The sequence below is a fragment of the Lottia gigantea genome (assembly GCF_000327385.1).
Source record: "Lottia gigantea unplaced genomic scaffold LOTGIsca_20, whole genome shotgun sequence".
In the NCBI taxonomy this organism is placed as follows: domain Eukaryota; kingdom Metazoa; phylum Mollusca; class Gastropoda; family Lottiidae; genus Lottia; species Lottia gigantea.
Genome location: NW_008708401.1, coordinates 2,592,125 through 2,616,261, shown reverse-complemented (window position 1 = coordinate 2,616,261; position 24,137 = coordinate 2,592,125). Strand labels below are relative to the sequence as shown.

Sequence of the window (24,137 nt, the reverse complement as noted above, 5' to 3'; positions counted from 1 at the left end):
TTCTCTCCCTTTCGAAAATGATAAGAAATTTGATCATGTCAAGTTGGGGGAGCGGTGGGCAAAGTAGGTCCAAATTTGAAATTACAAACACACCATTTTGTGGTATGCCCACTCTTCAAGGACACCTGATGTCACTGAGCGACACGGTTTATCTATTCAACTAGTAATTGTAAGAAGATAAGAACTATTTTAAGCCGAAGAAAGTCTGTCTCGAGTGGGTTCTCTAATTCAAATTAATCCTCAACAAGAACCGTAATGTCATTCAAGTTGACTGATTGGGTCTTACAATAAAATGTTTATCTAATTTTGGCTACGTCTATATCCATGTTTGACATTAAGCGCGACTTCGAGTCATGTTTACGACATTTTGGCACCGTTTATGTTGAAAGAGATGGACAGTTCACCGTAAAACAATGTAGGTCTATAATTATATATAGATTACGATGTTTTACATTACATGTATATCAAATAAACAATATCAACTTAGTAGACTTTCCGATATCAGTCACAGTTCTTAAGTAAAGTTTTTAGACTTGGATTTAAGAGCTTAAAGATAATTTAGTTTACATGAATGTCTTTACGTTTTAAAATGGTGTTACAGTGTTTTTTTTTTTTGTTATTTCGCTGTGCTAAAATATTTAAACATTGTACATGTCACTTTTTTTTAGGATTTTAATCTTTTTTCAGCATTAAAAGACAAAAAACACTCAGCTCAACATTAATTTGTGTTTCTTTTCATAATGTTTAAAGAGAAAACAAAGACAATTTGTAGTCGATATTAGGAAAACGAGATATTTTATTCTGGAATTAGTATCTTGCAGTCTAAGGCTAAAAATACTATTTTAAAAAAATACGTGACGATAAACTTTGTTATTTTTTAACATATCATAGTGTCAAAGCAGTTAAATTTGACCTGTTTGACCGTTTTTAATTTACTGTTTGACATTAATAAAAAAAATGATATTAGGGAATCATTTTTTTAAAAGGAGAAAAAATATTGACACAATTATTCTATTTTGAAGCTGTCATGTACTTCACTTTATAAACTTCGTAAGCTTTTCACCATTGTCATGTCACAGACAACACACAGCACGTATCTCTTCAACTTATGAGACAGAGGGCTTAGATAAAAAGTATGTCTTATAAAAAACAACTTTCATGAGATTACATTAAGGATCTACCACAAAATCTATCGAGAGTTGACTTCCTCGAGTCGAAAAATGACACTGAAAAAAGATCGTTTCAAATAAAGACTTAATGTCATCGTAAATGTGCTAACATATAAAACGTGTTACTGTAGGACAAAGCGAATAATTTGGAATCAGATTTAAGAAATACCTTATTGCTGTGTAAATTGTTACAGTATTTTAAGCACTTAGCTTGTGTGATGAAGGATATACATTTATCGTAATTGACGTTGACGACCATATAACTTATTGATACTCTCAATTTAGAAGGGATGTAACGCCTTGTTTTATAGTTCATATTGTTAAAAGCTTATAGCAAACAGTGGCCTATATACCGATGTTTAATCAACGAAAATAATTAATTGCTCATTTTCGTAGCTTGCATCGTATATTTTTATTTGGATCAGATTCATGGTGCTATTTGATTGCTGATCTTGCACACCTAAACGCATGAAAATAATTTATGGCCTTCGTAATTTCTTTAATGATTATTTTTACTTTCATCGGGTTGCACAGTCTTGGTATTAAGAAATTAAATCAACGTCGCTATGAATTTCTTAGCTATTGATTTTACTACTAAATTCTCGAATGTTACATTGAATTTAGCGAGAAGTAAAAGACCTATTGACAAAATTAAAAACACCCAGGAAAAAGTTAACCAAGCCTGTCAGTTTCCTTAAGAGTGCATAAATCAATTTCGTGTCTTAATAGAATTCTCTGACTCTTGAAATCTGTTTTATTCTGACACCTCCGCGCTGGGAGTGTAGGCAAAAGTCGATTCAAAGTTCTAGCTGGCTCTTTGCAATTGTACCATAGTAAGCAGCTTAAACTAGTTGTTAAATCAATTCTTTCAGTTTTATTTAAACGCAGTGTCGTTCTATATGACTATGCGTATCAGTACTATCTAAAAGCTAATATTCCAGTTCTAATAACAATGGTGGTAAACTTCAATTGACACTAACGTGTCTTAGAGCTGTAGCTTTCACGCCTCTGCTTATAGAGAACTTTCGATTAATCATTATCAAACACTTTACATAGACCTTTCATATAACTTTTTAATCTTTCAAAAGAAAATCAATTTATAATGTAAGTAATAAAAGAAGTTTTAAAACAAGTTATTTGCATCCTTACTACTTTTCTTTTCAATCTACAACAGCCTTTGAAAAGTTATTAAAATAAACTTAAATCCACAACATCTTTTTTAAAATGAAATTTGAAAGCCAAATATAGGTGTTGTAAATGAATAATGTTGAACTGTTGTTGACACATGCAAATAAAACCTAAGGTTGTCAAAAAGTCTAAAGACTGATTTAGGTGCATATACTTTATGTTGATTTCTTGTTTCGTGATTTGAAGATTTGGCGTTTTCTACACTCACCATCCATGATCTGTGGAAATCTTTCTTAAAATCGCGTTCAGTTTTATTTGAACTCATATGCCTGATATTAGTGACCTGACAATACCAATATTGTAACGTTTGGATATGTCAGAAGTTCGCACATTAAAATGTGATTGATTATAATTTGAATTATGAAGAGCTCATGGTGCACAGCAATTCAAACAGATCGTGGATGACAAGTGGAATCACTCTGAGAGAAATTGGATTAGCCTTATCAGATTGAATATATACGAACCCTGTTTTAGATAGTCATTATAAAAGTTATCGTGGCAAATAAAGCGAATAATTGTAAGATCGTTTCGCATTCCGTAATTACTCAATCGTCAAATTTAGAGAGACTGATGAAAAAAGAATGACATTGAGTTGTACAGGAAAAAAGTGATGTCTGAAACATCCAATGCTTTGGTAGTTAGTATTCATCTCAAGTAATTCTTATCTGAGATGGCAAGCGATATTAAGGAAATCAACATTAAATCCTTATTGCTTTTCGTCTGTTGCACTTGAAATATTGGATTTCAATTTGATCATTTACTTGCTGACTAGAATACTGAGTATAATAACACTCTAACGACGTTTTATTCGTGAAATAATGTTTTTATACATTGAATAAGACAGATCGGATATCGATCCGTTGAGCATTTAAACAACAATATAGCAGCGAATAAACAGAGCGGAGTTCAGAATGGTGTTCCGATTATCGTGTGTTTCTCAAAAATCGGTAAGACAAGGACGTCCAAACAATTTAACTTTTACAAGTGAAATGAAATGAAATGAAAGGAGTTTGACGTCCTACTTCTCTGCAAAATCAGGGAGAGGGTGTCCGATCGATTTGCGTTTCAATCTCATTAGATCCATCGCAGTTGAAACGCTCATACCTAACATTATGATAGTCGCACGTGATTGTCTGGTGTCAATGAATAAATGAGCACTCCTTATTTTGATAGTCCTGCTATAGGCATAAATAAGTAAAGATAAATGCCAAGAGGAATGATCAAGGATTAGCTGAAAGACAGGATCTTCTAGTACCAGGAATTCTTATTTCGTAATAACTCATACATATTATCACTTCGTATTTCATAATTTTATCACGGAGTTGCACAGCCTGAAGCAATAAAAACACACTTTAACAATCCTACTGCGAATACAATGTTTTTATAAAATTGAATTAATTAAAGTGATGCGTGGTTTAACTTTAAAATAACAAGAATTGTGAGTGAGTGATCCACACTTAATTAACTTACTCCCTTATATCTTTTCAAAAAACTAATTTCAGAAAATGCAATGTAAATCGGCGTATATTGCCACTTAATGTGCAACAATGCTTTGTGCTCTATTGTTTAAAAAGAGAAGGTATCAAGGCGAAACCGGTGTTGACAAAAGTGCAGTTATTACGAGGATGTAAAAATGAAACATTTTTATAGCCAGAAGCTTTCAGACTGTTTCTTAAAACAAAGAGACCACGGGGACACTTACTCAATTTTATTGGAATTGTCGTTTCAGCAAGTTAACCACTATGTCTTAGTCAAACGTTGTAGATTAATAGGATTTTATAAGGAGTGTTCGGAAGTATCTTTTTAAATCTGAAGCAAGGATTTTAAACTGTAAATGTCATGGTTCAGATACTTGTTATCGAGGTATTCTGTGTTTCCATTCTACTGTCTACTGAAGACATTTTTTTAGACCTTGCCATTGCTATTCCAAAAAGAAACAAAAAAAAAACCCATTAGAACGAGAAACATCCAAAACTGGAAAATGAAATAAATTAAAAAATTGATTAGGTGGCTGATTGTCAAATCTTATGGAACAGAAACGTGAGATATCTATGAACCGATTAACCATTCTCGACCTAGTGACTCTGTCCAGAACAAATGACACTGACCAAAGGTTTGTCTGCTAGTCAGAAACGAGATAATGCTGCTGCGTAACATACATGTATAACAGAACATACTTTGAGAGAAAGCATCATTGAAACGAGATATGTGATGACTGTGACAGGCAACAATCAATTAAAGACAAAATTGGTGTCGAGTTTCACCGAATTCAAGGGAAGTAACTTGAACAATTTAAAATTTTAATGATATAATTTCCCTTGATGGGGGATAAAACTTATAGATCTATGTTCCTAGGTCAACTAAATATATTTTTATTAAAAAGCATTAAACTTATATAGACTAAGGAAATTTTTCCTCTTGCAGTCAAAAATTAGATTAATGTGTCTACTGCTGAAATACTTAGTATATGGAAAACACATTTGTTTGGAAATTCAGTAGCTCGATTTTCTTGTTATTGTCGAGGTTAAATAGATCATTATTAGCTGAAAAGTGAGGGAAACCATTATTATATACCATTTATGTCACATAATATCAGTGATATAAATGTATTGGGTATTTTTGAACTAATACCTTTGCTACAGCGGTACCCGTCATAGATAAGATGACAGTAGTATCTCGTTGTTGCGCCTTGAAACATTTGGTTAAGAAAACGTCCCTATGTGCAGGCAATTTATTGTGGCTGATCATTTTCTTTTGTTGCCAGCAGTGACGTATTTAGATTGTTCTTTGTTGGTGGGAGAGAGGGGGGCAAAGCCAACGCCACACTCAGACATGTGAAAGATCTAATTTTGAAGTTATAATTAAGCCCTTTAAATGATCAGAATTCATCTCCGGCCACCTGAAGTTCGTTCGGACCTCTCTCGATACGCCCCTGGTTGTTAGACAGCGGCAAAAAAACCCACCCTTTGATCTGGTTTCAGCTTTATTTTGATTTCTGTAATTGTCTTTGAGAGTATGGTCGCTGAGTGCTCGGTTAATTAAGTATCCTGACCATGAATGGCAACATTAGATCTTGGTTATAAACCAGAATCTTCCACACAATTTCGTTGGTGAATGGAGTGGCAGCACACTGATGCATCTGTATTTTGAATGTTTTAAGGATGTTAAGGTTAGAATGTTCTGCCCGATTTTAAATTCTATCTGGAGGTCATAGATACATTATATTTGTTATCTAATACCGTGAATTATATTTATATTGGGAATAGAAGCCTTAAATATACAATTTTTCCTTTTAGATTGGGTTATGAGACATTCTACAGAAAAAATCATTATTGATCCTTAATATACGACAAAAGTAAGAAATTGACAATTCTATTTCTGGGTATATTTATGTACGTGCTTACGTGATGACGTCGTTTATTTCCTGAGACTATTTTTGTAGATATCAATTTTTAAAAAAATAATTGAAAATGGTTTCCGATCACTTTACGGTGTTGTCTGGCTAAGTTTTGAAATTTGTCAGCTGTTTAAGCATTGTACAGTAAACCCGCTCTAAATCGCACCGGGGCCAATAGAAACTGTCGGTTTGGACGGGTTGTCGGTTTATTAATAAGCTTCTGATAATAGTTGACAAAATAATAATGAGCTACTTAAACAAAGTTAAATTGAGTGAAGATGAGTGGAAATTTGCAGGTAATTTCCCTTAATTTGGTGTCGAAATACCTTACCGTGCATTCGATCACGGTAAAAATAACATACAGAATGGATCTAACTCATCTCCGCTTCAAGAGAGGTATAATATGTAATAAAGAATCAGACTGTGAATGTATCTTATTTGTAAAGGGCCAAACAAATGCTAATTTTGTTTCAACATTGACCAACTTCCGACTGATACAGATACAGATAAAAGATCTTTACTGATCAAGAACTGCTCGTTCAGTCTAATCAATATATTTATAATACCGTTTCAGACAGGTACTTCCTGTTACGTGTTTAATCTATTAGTCTACCACAACACAATGAATTGAATGAATGAAATGGATTGTTACGTCTACCTTTTTTTTGCACCTTATTAGCCTATACTATTTTTGTTATCTATCCGTCGAAAGTTCCGTGCATGTGTTCATAATTACAAAACAAACGTGTCACCTTTAATATTTATACTTCACTATTTTAATTTACCACGGTCCCTAATACTAGACTTACCTCCTGAAGTGAAACAGGATAGAATTGTGTAGGCCTAATAGTTATTCTAAAAGTAAGAATATCTAGTAATCGTCTACTCAAGAAAACCCCCATAATACCAAATGCCCTTTTAAAATTGAACGTGGTTTTAAGACTAGGAAATATCATTGTACTAAATATCTGGTGATCTGGGGTAATTGTACATTAATCAAATTCTTAACCTAATTTTCATAATATCCTCAGGTGGCTTGAACTGATCAATTGGTAATTCTATCTGATCCACTTAGCTAATGATTTTTTCAGGAAAGATTTAATTCATTATATATGAAAGTGTATCTTTTGATGATATTAAATATGTCTTGTTTTGTATGTCTGGCTAGAAGAATATTGAACGCTTATAACAAAAGAACTTTGACAATTTTACTCAATTTGTAGTATTTTTATATTCGGTCAATTGCCCTCAATTACCAATTATACTAAATATTGTAATATTATCCTATTTCTTTATGTAAAATCTAATAATTTCGGAAGACATGAACGATTGAAGTGGATTTTTTCAAAATTAATATTTTCAATAATATATGCTCCCTCCGAAAGGTATGTCACTTCAACCCCGCAGAAGTTATGGTCGTCGTGAATCTAAACAACGGACTAGAAAACGGTGTCCACCAGCAGAGACACTACAGTATCCGATTGTGTATGTATTCGACGAATGCATTTAGAGAAGTTACATATCCATAAAAAAACGCGAAAGATATGACAGCGATTTTTTTAAACCCAATTCATTTTGCTCGAATCATAGTCATCAAAGTTACTTGGTGAGATGAAAGCCAGGCCCAGTAATTGTCTACGCCATTCCAGCCTTTTCAAAAGAAAATTTAATCGCCAACACAATGGTTGAAGTTTATCAAGTGTTATTAGATAAAACTATTTGAGTCAGTTTGTCTAGGTCTAAGTGTGTACAAAGCGCGCTCAGAAATCCTAAGATCCCAGTCTCTTGACCAGCATTCATTTCTGAAACGGTATTGAGAAGCTAGCAACATTACAATTCTGTGTAAATATTGGACCAAAGAGTTACTGCTTGCATTTAAAATTTTGTCATTTCAGATTACATATTAAAAGGGATATAATACTCTAAATATTTCGCCCTATTTTGACCTCACATGAATATTATTATTTATAGTTATATTAAGAAAACTTTCGACATCGAGTTTATTCAGCCTCGAATTATAACACAACCAAATGAACTATTCATATTTGTCACAATAAATGAAAAACTTTACGGTTTAAATCTCCGGAAATGTATATTATATATCGTCGCTTACGCTAATTGTAAATCAACCTTATCTTTCACTTCCTTGTGAATGTCAAAAATGTTATGTCTTATTTCAATCTATTCGGAGAACAAGTTATAGTTTGGGATTTTGGAATATATGTCGGCAACAAATATTGCATAAAAAGGCTCATATATTTAGTTAACCGTTCCAAGACCAAGCTGTAGCAGATAATAGTTAGCTATTTAGACTAGAAATTGACAAGATAATGGCTGTTCCAGCAAACACTCTCATCAAAAGTTTCATTACACCCACAATGTCATCAGAACAATGAAGTTAATGAGTGTTTCTATATAGGAAATCTAGGTCAAATTGAAAATTTGTAATTGAAACTTAAAATGAAACGTGATTTATTGAATATAATAATGACCAATGGGATTATTATATATGTTATAATGAGGACCATTAGCTACACAATTGGGGAATAATCATCTTAGTAATATTTATTTATAGTATACGTAATTTTGATCTATTTTTACAGACTTTCATTTTGAAAAAAAATTAGGTCGGTTTCATTAATAAAGTTCTTTTTAGTTTTGTCTTTCGGTTTAATTTGAAACTTAAAAACCGCACGATTAGATTTCAACAGGTTGGAGATTAATCACCTACATATCCTTTGTAAAAAAACAAATACAACCAAATCATCCAAATCAACGACCACATCCCTATCAGCCGACAACTCAACCGACCCATCTAAATCAACCATCTAAACTCAATCAACCAACACATTCCCAATCAACACTCAACCGACAACGCACTCATCCGCCCCATTCCAATCAACCATCTAAACTCAATCAACCCACAACCCACATCTCAATGATTCGACAACTCATTCTACTGACAAATCACTTAATCGACCCACTCCAACCAACCATCCCAACACATGCCAATCAGCCACCTCAACCCAATCAACCGACAACCCAATCAAGAGACCAATCCCAATGAACCATCCAACTCAATCAACCGACACACCCTTATTAACCGACACAACTCTTTCAACCGACCATTATAATAATAACACAGGCGAAACAAATACAATACAACTGAGGGTATTGTCATGAACGAAGATTCTGAAAATGTCCAGTCCAGAACTGTATTTATTTCGATTAAATGTGTAAAAGAACTAAAAGTAATTATTGTAAATAGGATTTGAACTAAGGAGGATGGGACATCTATCTGAGTTGTCACCTTTAGATATAACTTGAATACGTTTTATTAAATTTCCACTTTTCTTAAACGGAAGCTATTCCCTGAAGATAATCACAATTTCACACGTTCTGAGGTGGAATCCTTAATAGTTACATTTTGACAGATGTGGACTGTGGGATTGAAATAAAGATAAGATCTATATAATATAACATATTTCTAAGAGGATTATAGTTAAAAATGTCTGTTCAAATGTCAAGCTATTTTCAGTCAATCTCTGTCATGTCAAGTAACATGTCGAGGGAGTGTATGAGGTCTCAATTCTATGTATGTAGAAAATGGGCACATGAATCCATGCAGTTCCGAATAGTCGCTCAAATAACCATACTTTGTCAACGATACCAACCATTTTATTGTTCAGGGTGTAGACAAGCTGATTGTTGGCAGGCTTGTTTGTTGGGTTCTACTTGCAAACTGCAAAGTAGATTATTCTTACCAACTGTATAGTCGTTGGTAAGAGACTGGATACGGACTTCTATCGGCTATGAATTTACTTTCCAAATGAGATAACAGCTAAGATATTAACAACACTTTATTCACATTCAATAACGGGAGATCTACACTAATCCAAGAAGTATACCCAAGATCTTAGAATATTAGAACGATCCGATCTTCTCCGCAGCTAAAGAATGAAGCCTATGTCCTTCCTCCTTCCTTGCCAAATCGAGAGTCCCCAAAATATGTTTTCGCCCTATATATATCCTCCGATAGGTGTCGCTCTGAACAAAGAAAATAATTTGAGCCGACATCTGGAGAAAATAGTCTATTTTCTATTGTTACCATGTACTCAATTAACAATACTCAAGATGTTAATCTTATAGTAAGTACTTATAGGTAACAATAGACCTGTCCAGATAATTCTAGAGTATAGTAAATGCTACTATACCCTTTTGTTCCATTACGACCCCAGGAGGTAATAGCATTAGCGGTGACCTCTTTTGTCTCCAGTCCAGGCAACTTTTTACAACATACAACCAGGTTACAAGGGCTTGTCAAAAATAATATTTTCTTCAAACACCTTGTCTATTTACGATGGTCATAAGGGAAAAGTCAGAAAAATCCAGTATTCATCAACTGGTAGATGTTTACAAGATGCTTCGTTAGGTTGTCCCGCTGTTCAATAGAACTGAAGTCTTTGAGTAAATTAATCCTGTATCAATTCCCACTGAAATACGGGAAAACTGAATTATCTTTGAGCCTGAGTAAACACGGGTCGAGTTAACAAACAATGTTTGGTCAATATCGGTCAATAGAAGACAGTAAAAAGACTATCTTAAGTTTTAAATCTGTTCAATAATGATGGAATGGTGCCATTATTCTCGTCTATTCTCGGTTATCAAGGGAGCAAGAAAACAGATTGTCAGTTTCCAATACAAATCATGTCTGGCCAATCTTTAGAGCGTAAATATATTAGATTGAAAAGATAGCTGAAACCTTGTATCTAAGCATTGGGAGGATGGTTAATGATTAATGCCTGCTACAAAAAGCACCGTTAGAGGCATTGGTAATAAAGTTAAAAAAGAGTAAATTAAGCAAATAAAGAAACGAACAAATAAATAAATGAATATAAATTCACTGTGCTACAAAATTCTCAGATAAACACAATTGGACAAAAGAGATATCAAATCAAACAGATGAGTCCACGATTAATGGCGTATCAGAAATTTCTCTGAAAAAAATAATTAGAAATGAAATATCGCGTATTATATCGGACTTTCACAGATGACACTGGCTATCAATCTTTAGTGTTAGTAAACTTATAAAAGATCACTTTTTGTTTTTTCAGAGATCTGAGTATGAACAATATAACAACAATACCCAAAGAAACATTTAATAAACTGCAGTATTTACGTGAATTGTAAGTAGACCCATTATTATGATATCAAAAACTTTTTAAAAGATTATTTGATGATACTATATTATGTCTTGTTTTATAATATAGACCGTACGTTATATTGCCAAATATATATTGAATACATTGTTGGCGAAATTTATTTAAATATGTTAAACTAATATACTTCATTATTAACCTGAATTGTATATAGAAATTTTTACCAACTTCGTAAATAATTATATGATGATGTTTTGATTTTAGACAACTGCGCTTTTTACTATTGAATCGTTCATAAAATAGACACTGCGTTTTATTGCAAAATTTATACTGAATACATTGTGGGGGAAGTTTAGATTTGCAATTATACATCAAGACATATTAGTCTCATAAACTGTCTATGTATACTTATTGTTTTTAAGAATGAAATATTCATTAAAAAACAACTATGATATGAACATTCTGTATTTCAGACGTTTGGTTAGTAACAATATTCAAGAGCTCCCTGTTAGACTATTACAAAATAATAAATTACTACAAGTTCTGTAAGTATACAAATCTATGTCTAATTGAAGGATTTAAAAGTGGCATGAGAATAGATTAATCAAAGTTGTAAACCCAGAGGTTCGTGATTATACGCAACGCAAAATAATTCTATAGCTTTCAATTACCAGCACAAATAAACCAAGTATTAACTTTTTCACATGAGGAAATACATGTATATAAATCATAAAAGAGTAATCATTTTCATAATTAAAAGGGGTAACAGGTGTCTAGAATAGTAAGCATGCCCTGTCTGACGCCACACCTTTCATTGAGGACAGCGCCCAAAAACTGACAAATGTGCTGCAATTGATTTATTTAGCTTTTTACATAGAATACTATTGCTTTATATCATTACTAACACAACCATTTCATATCAGAGAATCTTCCTTGAGCTAATTGTATATATATTTTTATTCTCTTTTCGTAGTTCTTTTTTTAATTTTCAGGTGCTTACAAGGAAATCGATTTAACAAAATTCCCAGTGACACCATTAAAAACCTGAGAAATTTAAAACAATTGTAAGTCTTCTTTGTTAAAAATTCAGACATGCTCTCAACCACTTCCAACCAGGAGTACACGCCTTTAGTATTTGACTCTAGAAAATGATTACTTTAACAAAAGCTATGGGGTTTCTATCAGTTTTATTAAATGTACCTATTCTAACATGTCAAAGGTTAACTAGACGCCCTTCTTCTTATTTGCCCTTTACGCACATTTTGCTGAACACAGCTTTGATTTTTTTCTAATGTACATTTCAGACATCTAGATGCAAATCAGATAGACTTTGTCGCACCAGACAGTTTTAGAAATATGGTGTCATTAAAACATATGTATTTAAATGCTAACAGATTAACATCAGTTCCTGTGGAAGCTTTACAATATACTTCATCTTTAGAAGCTTTGTAAGTATACGGTCAAATACAATATTTATTTTCGAGTCATTTATTGTATGTCTTGACCTTTGCATTGTAATTCGGTCAAAAATTCTTCTTTACTGACCTTGGCTTGTAACTGGGTCAAGTTTTTTATTCTCTCGACTGACCTTGTCTTAACTGAACAATTCTCTTCTTGTTTTAACAAGCCTTGTCTTGTAATTAAGGCATGTTTTCTTATGGTGTTAACAGACCTTGCCCTGTAACTAGGTGAAGTTACTTCTGGTATTGTAAGGTCATGTTCCCTCTTGTTCTGACTGACCTTGCCCTGTAACTAGGTCGGAAACGACAGACATTGACTTTTAACTAGGTGAAGTTATTTTGACTATTAACTGACCTTTCCAGTTTTGTCTTAACGGCCTTGTTAAAGGATAAGATTTTCTGTTTCTCTTATGGACCTTGATAGTGTAAATGTTTCCAGTAATGCATCCTATCAGCCGATATTACCATTTGTTTTTTTTGTATTGATGTGTAATTTACTAATGGTCTTTCTGTGCGTTGACAACTTGACATCATCTTGTAATTAAGTCACTAAAGATCATCGCTAAAATTACTTTTAGCTTTAACATTGGTTTAAGTGCAGTGATAAAGTTATTCAGGCGATAATTGAAAATATTTTATGTGGTGATTAAGGAATGATTATAGGTTAATATAAAAAAAACTATTGCTATTTCTTTAGTAGTTTGAGTAAACATGTTCTTTAGCGTTGAAATATCACGAAATTCACAGATCAGTTTGAAACCTGAAATTTGGTTACCTTTTTTACCCAGTCAGGCGGCATAGATCATCCCAAATAGGAACTGAATGTAGTTATGGTTCATAGCCTTCCCATTAACTGTAGACACTCTCCCTAAGATGGACAAAGTACAACAATGGACCTTCTCTTACAAGCTGAAAGAACAGTGAATTCTCTCCCATAAGCTGATCACAGTACAACAGTGGACCTTCTCCCATAAGCTAAACACAGTACAACAGTGGATCTTCTCTCATAAGCTAAACACAGTACAACGAAGGACCTTCTCCTATAAGCTGACCATAGTACAACGGTGCACCTTCTCCCATAAGCTGACCATAGTACAACGGTGGATCTTCTCCCATAAGCTGACCATAGTACAACGGTGGACTTTCTCCCATAAGCTGACCATAGTACAACGGTGTATCTTCTCTCATAAGCTGACCATGATAATTAATACAACAGTGGATTTTCTTCCATCAGCTGACCATACTACAACAGTGGACCTTCTCCTATAAGCTGACCATAGTACAGCAGTGAATCTTCTCTCATAGGCTGACCATAGTACAACAATGGATTTTGTCCATAATCTGACCACGATACAACAGTGGATCTTCTCCCATAAGCTGACCATAGTACAACGGTTTACCTTCTCTCATAAGCTGACCATGGTAATTAATACAACAGTGGATTTTCTTCCATCAGCTGACCATACTACAACAATGGATTTTGTCCATAATCTGACCATGATACAACAGTGGATCTTCTCCCATAAGCCGACAATAATAGAACAGTGGATTTCCCCCCATCGGCTGACCATAGTACAACAGAGGACCTTCTTCCATAATCTGATCAATGACATGGCCGGAGTACAGTGCTGGACCATCTCACACAAGTTAGCTATATTACCACGATGGACACTCTCCCCAATGTAATATCATGTGAAAGTGTAGTTTATCTTGTCAGGCCAGTGCACTGTTGAGTAGCCGGCTTAAGTTGGACACATTATAATTTTGTTATGATTCTCATTCAACTCGCAAAAGCCAATAGAACACAACTTCAAACTTCTTAATATAAAATGAGTTATTTTTGTTTTTCATGTTTTGATGAGTGGTAAAAACAACTTAGCCTTCAATAGACAAGATTTTATAGCAAAAAATACTTGTAACATATTGTTTAAAAGATATAGTGATCCGATCTGTCTCCTTTTGTTATACCAGATTCCACTTCTAAAAAAAAGCTAGAGAACCACAGAATTTTCTTTAGAATTTAAGATGTCTTTCATCTTAGGTAATAATTATTTGGTATTTCTATGCCATATTATGAAATAAAAATTGAAAATCGTATAACCCAATATATTCTCTTCTCTTCTCTGTCGGTGTCATTCTATTATTTTGACTTTGGTTGGGACTAATATATTTTGAGATCTTGTTTTCACAATGGATGGCGGACGCAGTGCTTGTGTACTATACAAAACCATCGATTTAGACGCAGCAGCTCCTTTCAAAAGAAGATAAAAAGAAAAAAATATTCTTGGAGGAGACCACTTGTTGTTAGACAATATGAGTGTTTTGATGTCAGTAAAAAGTTGTATATCATTTTTTATGTTTCAGAACATTAGCTGCTAACAGAATCAAGATTGTTCCTAACAATAGTTTCAAAAATTTATCAGGACTCGTTGTTTTGTAAGTACTTAACCCACCATAAGATATATACCTGGAACAAAAAATTTAGCGCCACTATATTTTGAACTATTGTTTCGCAAATGAATGCAATTCACAATCATACTTGATATTAGATATAACAGTATATATTGGGACCTAATGCTGAAAACACAACAGGAAGTGGATGATCGTACATTTTATTGTCTTTATAGCCCCAAATGCAAAGTATCTGTTTTTCATCAGTCTTTGAATGTCCTGTTGAGGAATTTGCTGTTCACTCCTGATGCAATGCTGCATCCAACTCTGTTACAGTTTACACAGGATGGTCTCTACGACGTACGCGACATCCCAGAATATACTGAATTAAAGTTAGTGGCGCTTGACTTTTTGTTCTACGTATATAAAAAAATCAAAATAACTGAATTACTCGAACAAAACTTGCAGAGCTATCAAAAAAAATTGGTTGAATTACTCAATAAAATCTTGCAGAGATATCATATTTATTTTTGTTGAATTACTCGAACAAATCGTGCAGAAATATTAAATTATTATTGCTGAATTACTAGATCAAATTTGCAGAGATATCATATTTATATTTGTTGAATTACTCGATCAGATCTTGCAAAAATGTAAACTTTGTCATATTTCTATGAGGGCTATCAAATAAAATTTTGCTGAATTATTAAATCAAATATTTCAGAGATATCATATATATTTACTTGCACTGAATTATGCAAATAAATATTGTAGATATATCATATTGACTAGCACTGAATTACTCAATCAAATATTGTAGATATATCATTTTTACTTGCACTGAATTACTCAATCAAATATGGTAGAGATATCATATTTACTTGCACTGAATTACTCAGTCAAATATGGTAGAGATATCATATTTACTTGCACTAAATTACTCAATCAAATATGGTAGAGATATCATATTTACTTGCACTGAATTACTCAATCAAATATGGTAGAGATATCATATTTACTTGCACTGAATTACTCAATCAAATATGGTAGAGATATCATATTTACTTGCACTAAATTACTCAATCCAATATGGTAGAGATATCATATTTACTTGCACTAAATTACTCAATCAAATATGGTAGAGATATCAAATTTACTTGCACTGAATTACTCAATCAAATATGGTAGAGATATCATATTTACTTGCATTGAATTACTCAATCAAATATGGTAGAGATATCATATTTACTTGCACTGAATTACTCAATCAAATGTTGTGGAGATATCATATTATTTTTTTGTCGAATAACTGATCAAATCTTGAATTTCCCGACTTACGCAATCAAATATTGCAGAATAATCAAATTAACATAAACTATTACTGAATTACTCGATTACAAATTTTAAAGATATATCATATTTATCTTTGCTTACTCATTTAAATATTGCATAGATATCATATTTATTCTTTATGAATTACTGATCAAATTTTGCAGAGTTATCAAATTTACTGGCACTGAATAACTTGATCAAATGTTGCGAAGTTATCAAATCTATTTTTTGCTTTAAATCTCGATCATATTATATTTAAATTTCTTAACCCACGCTGCAAGATATGATAGAAAATAGGGGGTGTTCCAATAAAAATTCATGATTTTTTACCCCCACTGTAATAATTATTCGCAAATGAAAATCTACTTAAATTACAAAAACACACACACAAATTTGAAAAAAAGTATAAAAACTGTCTTTTTGTTTTTAAAACAAAAAATTCCATGTATGTTTTATTAAGTATATACTTTTCCTGAACATCTGATGGAACTCTACGACTGGGTTAAATCAAATTCTGTGTATTTCATTATTTAGATTACTACACGATAACCAAATAGAAACAATTGAAGATTTTGCATTCCGAGGATTGGACTCGTTGAAGATATTGTAAGTCACTTAACTCTCAATTCATAAGTTTCCAATTGTTTTAAAGATATTCATTTACCAAAGAAACGCCCATGTATTGATCATGTATATTGACTCTAGTCAAGTAACCATATTGGATATTATGATTATATTAATGTAATTATTATTATGTAATATTAATACAATACAAAATGTTTATCTCATTGAATCCCTTGCCATTGACAAAAGACAGGTTAGCGTGGTTTTAAGGTCGATTAGGGCTCACCATTAACATCGCAGATAAATCTTTCAAATCAATTGTGATTATTTGAATTTTTTACATGATTACATGATAATTGAATAATTATCTAGAGCTTTGAAATAAAAGGATCACAAAAACGACGTCTTGGCGACAAAATGTGATATTGTTCTTTAAAATAGTCTCATTAATCAAAATACTCATTATCATACAAAACATATCATATATTTTTCAGGGAGATGAATAAAAACGAATTAGTTCGCCTCCCTCCGGCTTTCTCGGTGTTATCATCATTAACAGAATTGTAAGCTGTATATATTTTCTAGAGTTTGTCTAATGGTCGTTATTTTAACAAAATCAGTTTTTCATTGATGATAATGCAGATTTAATCAGTTTTTAACTTGTTTAACCGTAGAATTTGAGAACGACAAGAGGATTATTCCTATTCTTTGGTACAAACTACACCTTATGGCGATGATCTTCTGACAATATTTTGTATTAATTCACATCTGATGGTTTAAATTGATTCGAATAGTATGATTTGCTGTGATTTCTGTCGCTCGTCAATGCAGACTCGAACATAAGCAACTCGAACTCGTTTGATGAATGCTGATACAAGATAACAAAATTATATTCTCTTTTTCTTTAAGACGTTCCTATTTTCAGGAACATAGAAGATAATTTGATAGAATATTTACCAGGAAACAGTTTTTCTAGCAATCAACTGCTAACTGTATTGTGTATAAAAGGCAATCCTATTTCATCTGTACATAGAAACGCTTTCATAGGATTACCAATGTTGAAAAAATTGTGAGTAAATGAATTTAATAGATGTTTGAGGCTTGATACATTAAATATTTTCTGAATCAGGTGATGGAGATCAATCTCATCTTCGAAACATGTAAATAATAGAAATAATATCCGACAAAGATGTATATTTATTACAATACTATTTAAACGATGCATTTGTTTTTAAATAATAGAACTATTATCAACGATGCATTGTTCTAATAATAGAACTATTATCAACGATGCATTGTTCTAATAATAGAACTATTATCAAAGATGCATTGTTCTAATAATAGAACTATTATCAAAGATGCATTGTTCTAATAATAGAACTATTATCAAAGATGCATTGTTCTAATAATAGAACTATTATCAAAGATGCATTGTTTTAATAATAGAACTATTATCAAAGATGCATTGTTTTAATAATAGAACTATTTCAACGATGCATTTTTTTTAAAAATAATAGAACAATTATCAACGATGCTTTTTTTTGTTTAAATAATAGAACAATTATCAACGATGCTTTTTTTTGTTTTAATAATAGAACTATAATCAACGATGCATTGTTTTAATAATAGAACTATTATCAAAGATGCTTCTTGTTATTTTAGAACTATCATAAGATACGTGCGGTTGTTACAGAACTATTATCAAAGATGTTTTTTGTCATTATAAAACTATTATCAAAGATGTTTTTTGTCATTATAAAACTATTATCAAAGATGTTCTTTGTCATTATAGAACTATCATAATGAGGTACATTTGTTATTTCAGGACTATATCAGAGGCTAGAGATATGACAGAGTTTCCAGATGTATCAATGTCAGCTAGTCTAGAGATACTCAGATTTGATAGAGCTAGCATTAATAAAATACCAACTTATATTTGTCATAACCTTATTAGACTGAAAAGTTTGTACGTACCCAACTCATTTGATCAACATCAACATAGATTCTCAAGTCTCTTATATTACAGTAGAGTGTACTTCAATATGTCAAACCACTCTCCCAATCTTAAAAGCTAACGAGAACAGTTTCGTGGAATATTTTTCGCAAACATATATTCTTGAAGTGTAGAAATATCAATTATCATTTACATCAAAATTTACAATAACAAATTACTTTGACTGTTAAAAAAGTGCTTAATACATCAACAATATATATGAAAATATTTCTCTTAAGCATCATCTTATAGTGATTTAAACGCCAAATGTTTGATCCACCAAAGCCCCCAGATCCGCTACATATATTCTTTTGCCATACCCATGATGTTGTACATGTCGATTTCTTATTTTATTTTTATATATCGGGTCACCCAGAAAAAACGATAACACTTTTGCTTAAAGGGTCGTTCTTTTTTGGGCATTAGTTCAATGAAAGAGGAGAAATTACAGTATTTACTCTCGGCATTATATTTTTGACCAGGAATTTTAAAAAGGCTTTAAACCTATAAAGCTGTCATTTGGTAAAATATATTTATAATTATGAAGTAGAAATAATATGATCACAGCTAGTTAAATATATCTTTCAGAATCTTAGGCTATAAAAAAGAGTTCTGAGTGCCTTTCATGAAATCTTATTTTATCTTCCCCTGTTTGTTTACAAGATTATCGGTGTAAAATGTGTAAATAATTTAACAGGTAATCTTGTAGAGAAACTATAAATTGTCGAAAACATTGTTAAAATCACCTGTTAGGCTACTATATTGTGATATCTGGCTCAGAGATGTCATTTATCATGAATTATTATGTTTTTGCAGTGATGTTCATTCTAATCGGATTGCTGTTATTCCAGACTTGTCTGCGTGTAAAGAGGCTTTAAATATGTAAGTTAGCATTATCCCATCTGAAGATGTTTTGAGGCCATTTATCAGCCAAATGCCTTATTATCTGTTAAAAAATCAATTTGTTGTATGAATTTCAATCCAAATTGGCTCTAGATTGACATTAAGAAATGTAATCCGATTTTTTAGATCTGACACAAGGTGTTGGGTGAAGAAAATGATATCATAGGCCAGTAATGGCCGGATATGTACATGTAGATATCGTGTCTATTCATATTTATGTGTCAAGGTTGGAAAGTAGTTTTATGGACATCCGAACTTTTTATTTGATTCTAAAACATGTCAGAAATACACGGGGGGAAATATTACGACGAGAATTCGATGGATATAACAAAAGAAACAGTCTTAATATACCAGAATATCATCCTGTATACTGGCCTCTCTTTACCGGATTTACTGTAGCCATATATTGATGATTAGGGAACGACCAGACCACTTAAAAGGCGATTAGATCGATTACCCTCAAGGTCCAATGGTACTCAGGAACACTGGGATTCACGGGGTACTGAGATTCAGGGGATTTTCATGAAGTTTCAAGAGATGAGAGAATGTCGGAAGTTGGAATTTTGAATTCTTGAGCTGGTATAAAACTGAAATTACATTTGCGTGCTGGCAAGAGCAATGTACAGATTACCCTTGCGTGTTGACAAGAGCTATATACAAATTACCTGTGCGTGTTGACAAGAGCAATGTACAAATTAACTTTTCGTGTTGACAAGGGCTATGTACAAATTACCTTCGCATGTTGACAAGATATTCTCCAATCGCAATTTCCTGACTCAGATTACCTTATTTTGGTACCGTATTAATGGTAATTACCCACAGGTGGTTCACAATCTAAGTGAAATATGATATATCGTGAGTTATGAAATATGTGACAATGATATCGACGGTTTGAATTTCTAGAAAATACACTGAAATGATTTGAAATGTGTCAAGGTTTTCTTTAACGAGAAACTGTGTCGCGTACAGATACAGATTCAGGTCAAGGTCAAGCTTTCTTGCTTAGCATGATAGAACTTTTTAATCCATTTTCTACTGAAAACAAGACACAAAACCAGATTTTGACGTCAATTGTGTCTTTTATGAGTTAAAGCACATTTACGAGACAAAAATTGATCATACCACTTTTAGAGAAACTGGGGCAGTGATATTATATATTGCTACAACAATCTCCTTTTAGCACCAATCAAGGCGCATATTGTTTACAATGGCTTCTTTCTACTTCCAGAAATCTCGGCAATAATGAGATCACTTCATTGGAAGGGAAACCCTTTGAAGGTTTGACAGAACTGCGCGATTTAACTTTAGGCCATAATTACATAGACTATATACCAGAAGATGCCTTTGAAGGACTAATCAATTTGCAATATCTGTAAGTGATGCATTGATGCATTGGTAACATTTTTTCTTGCAAGGGTTTTTTCTGTAACAGATGATGGTCATATATACATTGCACTCCATATGAGACGTTCTATAACAGCTTATTTTATTTAAAGATTATAACTTATTTCGTATTAAGTTTTTCTAGTTGACGGAAAGTAATTGAATACCTTTATAGCAGTGTACAACTATGATAATTTCTAATGAATATGAAAGTATGGCTCGTTACTTGTTTCCCAGTAATGATTGTCTGTGGTAATGAAAAGAGCACCCTAGCTTTATGTTACAAACCGAACTACATAAACATTCAGATCTTACGCTTTGAAAAACTAGAAATTGAAAAGAGAGAACGCTAACCATCCAATCCATCTTTTCATGTCTAAGGATAATTTTCAGTTTGAATATTATTATTATCTGAAGGTATAATAGTGACATAGGTCAAAGTGTCTTGATAAGTCTGGTTTTCATATAAAATTGACATATTACTGAATAATATCCTCATGTGAATACTTTTTGTCCCCATTTTAATAATATTATATATTTTCGTTCTTCAGAGATCTGGTTCATAATCGTATAAAAGAAATACATTACAATGCATTTCTACCTTTATCATCTTTAGAAGATTTGTAAGTATGCAAGTTTTTGGTTGTTTTGGGTACCTTTAAGATTAGTCGTATCTTGTCATGGTATAATCCATCATCACAATGGTCAAGATCATGGTCATGGTCAGCGATTGGATTGTGCGATAGCGAATACAGCCAATCGGATCCCTTAATTTTGTGCGTAATTATTTTTAAGTCTTTCTGTCCAGAGCTCAGATTGGATGTATTCGCTAGCGTACAATCCAATCAAATTTCTGCATTCACCAATTCCGTCCAACAATAAAGTGGGCCCAAGGAATACGAAGAAGACGTAATGCCTTGACCATTGTGAAGATGGTATAGCCTTGATCGTGACAATATATTATTATATTTAGAAGACTCTATCTATCGACTTATATATTTTAAGTACAAACCGTAATAATTTAATCAATAAGTTATTTTACTCAACTTTTAAGTTAGTCGAAACCTAGTTGATTTTTGAAGCTTTTTATGGTATCTACTGATAATAGACTTTTTCCCTTTTGAGAAACTGGGTTATATACATAGAGTTATAAATAGAACATTACATACCAGTTCACAAAGACTTCTACGGATTTTAATTTAATTATTTTCCATTGATTTCAAAGCTCTAATCTTAAAAGTAAAGTCTAGTTAAGTTTCAACACTATTTTATTACTACTTTTCCCAATATTAAAACATACAACAATGTAAGTAAGGTTTCTGAACGAAGTCAGAGCTTATGGTATTCCGTTGCTCTGTCCAGTCAAATCCTTTTAGTTGGCTGTCTTTCACAGTTCTGAACTATTATATCTTGTGTATAAGGGGACACTTAAAGCTTCTTATTGCAGCTCTCCAATCCCTGTGCGTAGAGCATTCGGTTAAAGCTCCTTGGGCTATAGAGTTCGGATGAAGTTATTTGTTGGGTAACGTCCAGCAAATGGAGGCCGATGGTTCTAAATCTGTTTTCGTTTGAAAGCCTGATAACCTAAAAAAGTCATCTTCCGCATTATTCTTGTCTGTAAATATACATGAATAATCCGGGAAAGATCAATGCGAATAAATTTGGACAAGTCAAACTGGTAGTGCTATCCTTGTAAAAAAATATTTTCTTTCCTGCTCGTGTCCTGTTAGTCCAAGACAACACAGTCGGATATCGATATGATTTGATTTGATTTGATTTGATACCACTGTTTTATTATCTTTGCAGGAATCTTGGAGAGAATGAATTCAAGACCTTACCAACTAATGGTTTACAAAATGTGCTAGAGCTCAAAACATACCACAATACACATCTTAAAGAATTCCCAAGAAAAGAGAATTTCCCGAAGATTCAGTCTTTGACTTTGTCTTATGCCTACCATTGTTGTGATTTCCTCCAAGCACCAACAGGGGTATAATATAAAAATATAGATTATTCATATCTTAAAAAATACCCTAGAAAATAAAATGTCTTAAGCATTCAGTCTAATAAGTGTATGAAAGGATATAATTAATATACAACACAGAAAACTATTAACTGACTGGTAATTACAAAATAGGGTAACAAAAAGCACCGAGCTATGTATGTATATACCGTCAGTGTTTTGTGTTGTTTTGAATAGAATATCTGTCCAATATCCATCACTAAATTATTGAAGGCTATATTTGAAAAGTTTTACCGCTGTCCTGGCAAAATTTCCCTCATCGCACCCTGCATGGCGTTGCCCGTCTTCATTAGCCCACATGGTGCAGAAAAGTAGGACGTAAAACTCCATTCATTTCATTTTTTTTTTTTGAAAAGTTTTAAAGGCGACATTTGTGATAAATTTATGCTGTTGATTATTTTTAGACAAATAAAAAGATACAACTTGAAGAAGATATCGTTTGGTTGACCAAAGGTGAAACTAATATGGAGATGTGGTCAAAGCTTGAGAATTTATCAACATTTTGGAAAACACATCTTGGTAAGTAAGAACGGGGTATAAAAATATCTTGCCGAAAAGAATTACTGACATTCCAGCATGCAAAATTATAACCTTAAATAAAACACCGTGACACAGGAAATACAGAATTTTACTAGCAACTTTGCATTGCATACTAAAAGGTTTTGTTAACTTTAAGTTTCGACTGATGCTCAATTGGTCCTGATACAGAACGCCTATGGTTCCTTTGGTAGTGAAGTGATACTTATGATAGTAATAGTGAGCAAAAATTAAAAAAGAGAAAAGCTAAGTTAATAATGTCTGAACGTTAGCAATTGTTTCGTTTCAGACAACACCTCAGTGGGTGTTCAAGTGTGGGATAATTTTGGAAGTTACGATTATAATTTTGCTGATCTATCATTACCACCTGAAGCACAGAATTATCTGGAGGATTATAAACCACGTGACTATACACACGATCTTGTGATGGCTAAACCACCAATTACATGTAAACCAAAACCAGGTTTGTAAACTTAGTGGATCTTTTTGGTGGCTTTGGTCTTTTAAATGCGTAGGTTGAACAGGATGATATGTACACAAATAACGACTTTCTGACAGGTAATCCCTTGCCAGATCTACTGGTAATAACCTTTTCTGTAAAGTTGTAAACTGTAAGTTGTACAGTAAATCTGAAAAGA

At 32.7% G+C, this 24,137-nt stretch overlaps 1 protein-coding gene across 1 annotated transcript in view; it reads left to right on the top strand.

Moving 5' to 3' along the window:
* The window catches only part of LOTGIDRAFT_115178 (hypothetical protein), a gene marked incomplete at both ends in the record, with an annotated part of 55,842 nt that overhangs the window by 26,935 nt on the left and 4,770 nt on the right, over nt 1-24,137 (top strand). Inside the window, 15 exons of the mRNA XM_009053779.1 lie at nt 10,869-10,940; nt 11,387-11,458; nt 11,906-11,977; nt 12,218-12,361; nt 14,738-14,809; nt 16,631-16,702; nt 17,155-17,223; nt 17,586-17,729; nt 18,486-18,626; nt 19,470-19,535; nt 20,785-20,928; nt 21,491-21,562; nt 22,746-22,929; nt 23,367-23,485; nt 23,832-23,962. Of these exons, the coding sequence (XP_009052027.1) occupies nt 10,869-10,940; nt 11,387-11,458; nt 11,906-11,977; nt 12,218-12,361; nt 14,738-14,809; nt 16,631-16,702; nt 17,155-17,223; nt 17,586-17,729; nt 18,486-18,626; nt 19,470-19,535; nt 20,785-20,928; nt 21,491-21,562; nt 22,746-22,929; nt 23,367-23,485; nt 23,832-23,962 (1,574 nt within the window). The remainder of the gene's footprint in view (nt 1-10,868; nt 10,941-11,386; nt 11,459-11,905; nt 11,978-12,217; nt 12,362-14,737; nt 14,810-16,630; nt 16,703-17,154; nt 17,224-17,585; nt 17,730-18,485; nt 18,627-19,469; nt 19,536-20,784; nt 20,929-21,490; nt 21,563-22,745; nt 22,930-23,366; nt 23,486-23,831; nt 23,963-24,137) is intronic.